Genomic DNA, 9,945 nt, shown 5'->3' on the forward strand with positions numbered 1-9,945 from the left:
GTGTAGTACAAGGAGTGACACAGAAAAGAATGCTCAGGTGAGTTGTTGTTTCTTGTCTTTGTAACAAAGTAGAATGTTGCTTGGGACATCCTCACAAGCATCACAAAATTTTCATTCTTCTTTCTCTTTTATTGGGACAGCTGTTGATTAACGAAATGATGCCACCTTTGAAACATCTGAGTAGCTTCAAGTTTCTGACTCATTTTCATCTCAGAAAATTGTGGGAGTCCCTGTCAGAACACAGCCCAATTACTGTAATGCCCTTGGAACTTCTTGGAATTGACAGAGTTTTTCATGTATATCTGTTTATGATTTGGACAATGACTGAGATACTGATGATGATGATGATGATGATGAATAGGATTTTCTTTATATGGTTCATGAAAATATTTTCTGTATGAAAAATATTTGGCTGTGGGAAACATGAGTAGGTAATGAAAGGGAATTAGCCAAAGAGATATAGTTTGACAGCCAGGAAGAAAAGGATTGGATATGTCCATATTCAAGCATAAAAGTTTTGTGCAAGTGATCTTGTAAAGTTTGAATTCAATTTTCAGGTTAAAAATTCATGTCAGATAAAGTTATAAACAAGGTGAAATCTTGAAACATTCTTAGTTATGATATTTTATGCAATTGATACCAATGGGTTTAGTAGTCTTTTATTTAAACACCATTTTCCCTAATTCATATATGATTTGATTGGGATAATAATAATAATAAAGAAAAATTATATCAGATGATTGTAAAACAAACCAAGAAGCATGGTAGGAAAAAATAGATATTATCCAGCTGTTACAATGGATAAGAAGCACACGTGTTATCCTTCAAGAAGGAGAAATCCTGATCAAAGAACAAATATCCAACTAATTTTTACCACAAAATCAAGTAATGTATACTTTTCAAGTCACACTATCATTCCCTCTATATCTATTCAACTTTAGCCAAACAATGTAAATCAGTAAAATTAAAATTCAGTTTATTTATTTATATATTATTTTACGGAAATTAGTTTAAACTCAGGATTATTCTTGCATATGATTAACAAAATAATATACATTTAATTAGAATAAACCTATTGAGATTCCTCCTCTCATTGCAAGAACAACCTTTTTAAGGGTACTTTCTTTGCTTTCTACCAAAGTACTGCTACTTAATTAATTGTGATTATGTCATCCCTTGGAGCAGTAAATTCTGCAAATATAGCTAGATTAAAAGTGAAAACTTCTTTTTGTACTTCAATTTGAGTTTTAACCTGCGCAGTTAGTTATATAATAACCATGTGCTCATCATCATTTTACACGTACAAATCTTGGTTGTGATGTTTCATATGTTGAAAGGATACTATAGTGAATAATACTTAATCTGGAAAAGCATGGCGGCAATCATAAGATTATGCCAATAAAAGAAAGACAAATTAATTGGCATTGCTTTGTTGGGAGGTGTAAATGATTTGCTTCAGAAACATGCCACTTAAAGTTGTTACCCGTAATGAAGCTCATACTCATGCAAAACAATGTAACCTTCACATAACCCTTAAAATAATTATTTCACACACACACATACACACACGGAAATCATCAGACAGCTGTGAAGCGTGCAACACTTTCCCCAGAAAAAAAAATAAATTAGGGAAATTTCACAGTATATAGGAAAAGTATAAATAATAGATAGATCATGCTAAATATATATTATATATTTTTTATTTAGATAAACCTGAATGGCTTTATAAAAAGATGAATCTTCCTTACTAGTGGCGTTATATAGATTTAATAAATTAAATTTACTATGGATCTCATGATGTCGGCTTCTTCTTTCTTTAAGTCTCATCACACACGTGAATTTGAAGTTTAAACCCTAGAGAGAGAGAGAGAGAGAGAGAGGGCATTATGTGAAGTGGAAGCAATAAAATTGTTAGTGTTACATACAAAAAGATAGAAGCGATCAAGGGAAGAAGGAGGAGGACGATGATTACCTTGTGAGTGAAGTAAAATATATCGAAAAAGACTAGAATTGAGTCAAAGACAAGAAGACCAACCATCCCTCTCTGTGTCTGATCTCTCTCACTCTCTCTTTCTATGTATTCATTAATGGAGGTCCCCCTCCAATCCGTTTTCCACTCTACCCATCAACTAACTACACAAACAAACACAATCTCTCTCTCTCTCTCTCACTCATGTTTCATATTTTAAGCAAACCCCACAAGCCCGTCACCATCATCATCACCATTCCCACACTATGAAGCCTCCTTCTGCTATATAGCACTCTGTCAGATCTCTCTCACAAACCCACTTGGACAAAAAAGAAACTTTGATCCTCCCTTTGTCTCTATCCTCAATATCACTAGCCGATACATATGATAATGGGGAGGGACAAGAACAGTAGTAAGAACAATAACAACGTTGTGAAGCTAAGGAAGGGGTTGTGGTCGCCGGAGGAGGATGAGAAGCTAATAAGGTACATGTTGACCAATGGACAAGGTTGCTGGAGTGACATTGCCAGAAATGCAGGTCTTCAACGTTGTGGTAAAAGTTGTCGCCTTCGTTGGATTAATTATCTCAGACCTGACCTTAAGAGAGGCGCTTTCTCTCTCCAAGAAGAACAACTCATTCTCCATTTTCATTCCATTCTTGGCAATAGGTAAGTGTTTTTTCCCCCCACTAATTGTTTTATCTTCAATCATTAAATCTCAAGCTAATTCATTACATATATATTCATATGAGATATATCAATCGCTTAAATTTATTCTTTTATTTTCTCCTCAATTATTATTAACGTGTCTGTTTAATATGGATGCCAAGTTAACATGCTTCAAATAGAGGAATTTTATTAACTTAGACATTTTTGTTAGATGTTACAAGAAATTATTCATATTTAATTTCTTCCACTTCTCTTAAAGTGATCTATGGTATTATTAGAGTATTCATGTGTTAAATTTTCATACATAGAGTATTCATGAATTTTCTTTACCTTGCATACTCGTCAGTTCTTTGGATTTGTTTTTGTCTGAGCACTTCATCGCGTACAAAGTACACATATACAGACAAAGAATTCCTTTTCTAATTAATTAGAGACTAACATATATAGGAGGAATATCTGAACACCTCGGCTATATCATTGACTACATACATTAATCTTAGAAAATCCAACTGAACTTAATAATGCTTGGGCTCACAGAAGATATACAGTTAAGATCAATCCAAGGCAACTATAACTAAGTCATATTTATGTATTGACGCAATATAATCTTTTTATGACTCACAATATTTTGTTACTGATCTTTGAAGTTTCTGTGTACAAAGTTTTGTCTGGGGTTTCAAGAGAGTTTGCCTAATTTACTACTAATTCCAGTCCTTAACATAAGAGTTTGTTTGACTTTTATTTTGGTTCTAAATATAAGACTCTAATCTACTTTGTCTCTTATATTTATCTAATTTTTTTCTAAGATAGTTTTTGTAATAATGGTAGTTCTAACTAATACATTTAATTAACAAGGATATTCTAGAAAAAACAATACATATTTATTTCAAATAACCAACTTAACAAATTTTCTTAATCTACTCAAATTAGTCAATTAGCTTTAAGAACCGGAGGTGTTATTAATGATTGGTGAATTTCTTCCACTATTTTCCCAAAAGATTCTAGTTTTTATCTGAAAGCTGCATGCATTATCAGCTCTTCATTTTCCAGCTTACATGCTCAGTTTCATTTTCCTCTTTGTGGGGTTTTCAAGTTTCTATCGGAAATCGTCCGACAGAATGTAATTCATAAATTTTTTTCCCCCCAAAATCTAACTGATGTGGGGTACCATCTCAATGCACAGGTTTCGGGATTCTTACATTATATACCTACCATATTCAAATAAATGATCAAGGATAAATCACAAAGTTTACACCTTTAATGTGATTGAGCTCCTCACTCTTCTGTGTGACAAATCCGTCAGTAATGGTGATCATGAATGATGTCATTGACATTATTATATGATCTACCTAAAAATGATGACTCAAGTTTTTTCTTTACTTTAAGTTTCTTTGATTTTCTATTGGATCAAACATTTATCATTATCCCAATCGAAAGTTACATATACCTGTTAGTTAGAGCAACAAAAAGCTTTCTATTTAATTAACAGCACCAACTAAAAATATCACCTTCTGATTATGACTTGGCCTCACATGGAGGCTCTCACACAGGACAATTCCTTCCCTGCCCATTAACCTAAGAGGTCCTCACATGGATTGAAGATAAGCCATACAGTTTTTGTGCTGCACCTTACAGGCTTAGAAATCTTTGTGAATATATATCAGTGTCACACACACACACACACACACACACACACACACAACATACACATTAGGTTTCTGTCTTCTCCATCTAGCGTTTTTTAAATCTTTTTTTTTTTTTTTTTCTGGTTCTGAAAATCTCAGGTGGTCTCAGATAGCAGCACGTCTTCCAGGACGCACAGACAATGAGATTAAGAATTTCTGGAACTCTACTTTAAAGAAAAGGATGAAAAACAACACTGCTTGTACTACTGCTGCTACTACTTCTACTGCTATTCCTTCACCAAACAACAGTACAGACTCATCACCAAATCATATTATGCTGAATGGCATCACCACCACCACCACCACATCCTCAATGCCCTTCATCAACATGACCATGTGCAATATGGACTCATCACCTTCATCAATATCATCATCTTCATCGGCATCCGTACAATCCATGCAAGCCGCAGCTTTTGGTGGTGACCACCAGTTAATGGAGTATCCCTTTTCCATGTTGAATAATCACAGTAATATTCCTTATGACATGCCTGCATCCTTTGGTGGTGATGGTGGCGGCGGCGTGGTGGAGGATGGGTTTTATGGAGATGATTATAATAATGGGACGGGGTTAGAGGGAGAAGATAGTAAAATAATGGGGTTAGAAAGAGACCTGTGTCTTCCTCCTCTAGAGAGTAGAAGCATGGAAGAGAAGTATAATAGTAGTAGTGTTGTTCCTACTGATGTGAAAAGTCAAATCAACAACAACCATTTTAATAATGGTTGCTTCAATAACACTGATCATCATCATCATCATCAGGACTTGGTCGGGTTTGGGAATTATAATCATGGACAATCAGGAGAAAACTTAAGAGTGGGAGAATGGGATTTGGAGGGTTTGATGCAAGATATATCCTCTTTTCCTTTCCTTGATTTTCAAGTTGAATGAGCAATGTCCCAACTTTGGAAATCTTTCATTTCCCTCTCCCTCCCTCCCTCCCTCTCACAGAGACATTCACGCAACCGCGGTCAATGCACAAACCCATTTTTCCTCTCTTTCAGTCACTCCAAATGAAATAACCATAAACCCTTTGTGGATCACCCATTTTCTGCCTTTTCTCATCAATTGTACACACCCAAATTCCAAAGCCAATCTCGTTGAGTATTGTTCTTTGCAAGGTATATCCTGTTCTCTTCAAGTTCAATGAGTAATATATATCCACCCTCGGAATTTTTCATTTTCTTTCTTGTTCTTTTAGACGTTTACTTAAACACCTTCAATGCACAAACATTTTTTTCCTCCACATTCAGTTCCTCCGAGTACAATAAACACAAACCCTTTTGTGGACCATATCTTACCTTCTTGTCATCACCCATTGTTTCATTCACCATTTCTCAGAATTGTACACAACCAGCTTCCAAATTTCCTTCAAGAACTCCGTTCTTGTGTGAGGTACATATAAATATGGTAGAGAGAAATCTGGAGTTGCTTGTGAATAGAGGGGTGCATGGGCATTAATGTTGTTGCATATCTTGTTTTTTCTGGTGCCATTTTCTTTGTGTGAATTTGCGGGAATAGGTTAGGTTGGTGCAATAATGTTCAAACTTCAAAGGAGATTCTTATGATGAAGATTGAAGAAGAGAAAATGTGAATAGTGAGAAAGGTTACGTTGTATTAGGGAGAAGTCAAAAAAAGCGGAAGAATGAAATGAAAAAGGTGTTAGTTGTTGAACTGTACGTAGTGTTGTTTGTATTATAAGAGAAGGAAGCAAAAATATGCAGAGGTTGTTATATTGAGTTAGTGAAAAGTAACCGCGGAGGAAAAAAAAAAAAAACATGTACAAGAAGATAATGATGATGTAAACTCATCAGACCAAAATAGTTAAGTTGGAAGTTTTTATTCGATTTATACTGTTTCTCTCTATTCTGTATTTTACTGCTTTGCTTCAAGAAATTTAGCTCCATGCCTCCCTCCCTCGGTCAGTGAAAGACGAAACAGCGAAAGAGGAAGTGATTAGAAAAAAAATGGACAGGGAGAGAGGAAACACAGTGATTAAACAAACAAATTTGGACGGGGAAAAGAAGAAACAGAGAAAGAGTAAACGAAAAAATTGAGAACGTCGCCTGAGAGATTCGAACTCTCGCGGGGAAACCCCATGTACTTAGCAGGCACACGCCTTAACCACTCGGCCAAAGCGACGTTGATGCTCTCAGGCTTCCCTTAGAATTACTTAAATGTCAAAATGCACAATTTCAACAAAAAAATCCCTTTGAAAACGGGATGGAGGATGAAGTCGGTCTGCTGAGTAGTAAATTCAAAATTTTTGGAGAGAAAAAGCTGTTTTGGCAAAGCTAACTTTATTTGGGCTCAATAATAATCAAATTTAGATTCATTAATAATACTACAACTTATAAAAGCTAGTTGGAGAATAAATTTCGTTGTAAATATAAAATTTCAATTCATTTTGTCTTTTATTTTTTTTTTTCAGAATATTTTTACTGATTATAATGGATTCTCATTAAAAGATAATTTCAATAATCCATAGCACAAAGGGATAATCAAGGGAAACCATCAGATATTCGTGATAAATAACTAATTTAACTAATTTTTTTAAGATTATATTTTTAATTTAGTTTATCCAGCTTTTATATTAAGGATAAATGCAGTACTAAATATTGTTTAAGGTAACAAGAAGAATTAAACATATAAGAAGATATTTGAATTTAAAATATACGTGAAATTTTATTTAATTTATAGATTCAATAATACGAGACTTGCAACACTTCTATGAATTCTGATACACAACGAATATATGTGTGGTAGATAGAGATATTTGGCTAAAATAAATGATGTACTGTGTGAAAAAACAGTGAATTAGTGATGAAATTTTTATATAAAGGATAATTTTATTGTTAAATAGATTAGTGATGGAATTAGTCTGATGGTCACTAATTTATTTGCGCCTAAGTTAAACTCTACGCAAATGTTTGGCCCAACATCACATCACTAGCGCCACGTCACCTGATTGCCACCTCATTGTCATGTCATGACCATGCCGTCCCAAAATAAGAAGGGAGAATTATAATGAATTCTAAGAAAATAAAATACATACAAAATAAATTTAAAAATTGTCTTTTTTTACTCTGGGACTTGTTAATTTCTTATTCTGGGATTTGTTACTACAGACTGTTTAAATTGTTATTAAGACTTTTTAATAATTATTTTTTTAAAATCTCATTATAATTCTCCTAAATAAGAATTGGTTCTCCTTAAGGTTTGTGAGAGAAAATTTCATTGCTAAATATGTTGTAACAGATTAGTGATGAAATTTTTGCAACAGAAATATTTCATGGCTAATAGTAAAAATGAATTTGCCATGGATTTGTGACAGAATACATTAATGTTGTTAATTTTTTTTATTGTTAATCTGTTGTCTTTTTGTGTAATGATGTAGATTAAAATTGGTTTCCATAAGTAAAACGCTTTTATTAATTAATTACTATTAACTATGATCCTTGAAATAATTATATTTTGTTTGTTTGTACAGATCTTTCAAATATTTTAGATCACACTTACGCGGAACTAATTACAATAATAATTAATTCATATTACCCAAAAAATAACAAGTTTATGTAGTAAATGAGTATCAGAGATTTGGTCAAAAAAATTAGTATCAGGTATATATTAAATATTGTATTAAAAGACTAGTCATATTATAGGTGATTATCAGCCATGAATTCTCATTGTTCAGGGAAAAAAAAGCTAGGATTACAGTTTACGTACTAATCCCTAATTTGAATTCTCTAAATTGTCAAATTTGCAAGCTAGTGTAGCTAAAGTATATTTAGAAAATTACATAACGAGGGAGGACTTTATATAAAACTCACTTTTAATTTATTTTCATCACATATTTATAGTTAACTTATTTCACGTTTATTTCAAAATATTTTACAAGCAAATATATCAATACAAAAAATTACAATATATACATAAAAACCATATTATACACGGATAATTTATGAAAAATACATCTTATTTCTGATCCCATACATATACTATACGTGAAAAACAATATATGGAGTTTCTAGTTATAAACAATTCATGTTCCTACGGTTAGACAAAAGAAACATCACAAACAATTGAAAACATATAACGTAAGTTGTATCTTTGTATTTGAAAAATGAAATATATATATATATATATATTTTAAAAAAGCTACATGTTGATTTAGTTTGAATGATGATGGTTGGGAGAAGTGGAGTTAATAATATCTTAATACAAAAGCAAAAAGTATAGTGTTATATATTTAAACCAATATATATATATGCTACCATGATTACCATATATGCCTAACACACCCTTGCCGTACAATCTATTTTTCTCTTCAATTCCAAGAAATCTTCAATTAAATTTCATCTCTACTTCAAGTCTTAATTATTCTTCATTCACATTACTTATCATTATTTTAATCCAATTTGATCATTCAACACCCTGTTTTCATGACACAGCATTTTAATTTCTCTGCTCATATAATAAACAAAAACTATAGAAATATTAATTAATTCTGACTTAATTTTACAATCCCATGAAATTGCAACATGCTATTTAATTAACTTCAATACTTTTGATTGATAAACAACCCAATTCAAAACATTAACATCAAAACCAGGTATCTGTATGAAAATGGTATGTATATATATAGTTTAATAGGTATCTGTATGAACATGGTATATGGTTAATTAAATTTACTATGATTAAACAATATAAAAATATTAAATTTATGCAATCCACATTATACGCATATCATGAACAAAGTTACTCATCATTCAAGTCATGTGCAAGGGCATGCATACAAGTAGTATATTACATTCTCTTAAAAAAATTATAGTATCTCTGATTCTAATGATAAGACATTGTTTATAGTCTACGAACGATATATTATAAATAGGACTCGAGATAGTATTATAATTTTATTTTTTTAAAATGAGTATTATAAATTGATATGTATAATGATATACAATTCATTTATACTGCTTATCCTGCTCTCTCTTATCTCTCTTCCTGTTAGGGATCGACAATGAAAGAGGACAATAATGCTTTAGGATGTGGATGGACCGATGATATTGATACAGATATTGTATAACAAAGAAGTAAAATATTAGGTTAATATTATTTTTAGTTCCTAAATTTTAATATTATTTTAGTTTTGGTTTCTAAAATTTAAAACTAATGGTTTCAGATATTCGGCCTTTGGGGGACAAAAATTTTTCCGGGGGCCAAAATATTTATATACATAACAATTAATATACTTGTGATCTTACGTTTGTAATTTTTCTGTATATAATATCACATATTTTATTCAAGTAAAACGCAAAATCAGTTCTTGTCTATTTGATTAGTTTGATCAAAATGTCAAAGTTTTACTCAGCCCATTTTTCACTTAACATCTGGCCCAAAAAATCATCACTTCATGTCAGTTTATATTTTGACTAGAACTAAAATAAGGTTAAATTTTAAGGATCAAAATTATTGGTTTTAAATTCCAGAAACCAAAATCAAAATGAGGTTAAATTTTAAAAATAAAAAATACTGATTTCAAATTTTAAGGAGTAAAATCAAAATGAGATTAAATTTCAGAACTAAAAATAATATTATTGAGTGCTCATCTTTTTTTTTTTTTTTGGT

The 9,945-nt window shown here is 31.8% G+C and overlaps 1 protein-coding gene and 1 non-coding gene across 2 annotated transcripts; one reads left to right on the forward strand and one right to left on the reverse strand.

Annotated features, from left to right (window-relative positions):
• Positions 1 to 2,324: 2,324 nt before the first annotated feature.
• On the forward strand, positions 2,325 to 5,719 carry LOC114755149 (transcription factor MYB83-like). The gene is made up of 2 exons (XM_028944024.1): positions 2,325 to 2,637; positions 4,422 to 5,719. Exons 1-2 carry the CDS (start codon positions 2,354 to 2,356, stop codon positions 5,206 to 5,208), a joined length of 1,071 nt encoding a protein of 356 aa, XP_028799857.1. The 5' UTR covers positions 2,325 to 2,353; the 3' UTR covers positions 5,209 to 5,719.
• A 658-nt stretch (positions 5,720 to 6,377) lies between these two features.
• On the reverse strand, positions 6,378 to 6,459 carry TRNAS-GCU (transfer RNA serine (anticodon GCU)). Its single transcript has one exon. It is a non-coding gene; the product is annotated as a tRNA-Ser (tRNA).
• Positions 6,460 to 9,945: the final 3,486 nt, after the last annotated feature.

The sequence above is a fragment of the Neltuma alba genome, unplaced genomic scaffold (assembly GCF_004799145.2).
Source record: "Neltuma alba isolate B1F8T4 unplaced genomic scaffold, ASM479914v2 tig00010231_pilon, whole genome shotgun sequence".
NCBI lineage: Eukaryota > Viridiplantae > Streptophyta > Magnoliopsida > Fabales > Fabaceae > Neltuma > Neltuma alba.

What these genes read in the sequence shown, in the direction of transcription:
- LOC114755149 (XM_028944024.1), top strand. Translation starts at nt 2,354, where the DNA reads ATGATAATGGGGAGGGACAAGAACAGTAGTAAGAACAATAACAACGTT. An exon ending in CATTCCATTCTTGGCAATAG is followed by an intron (nt 2,638 to 4,421) that starts GTAAGTGTTTTT and finishes TGAAAATCTCAG; the next exon opens with GTGGTCTCAGATAGCAGCAC.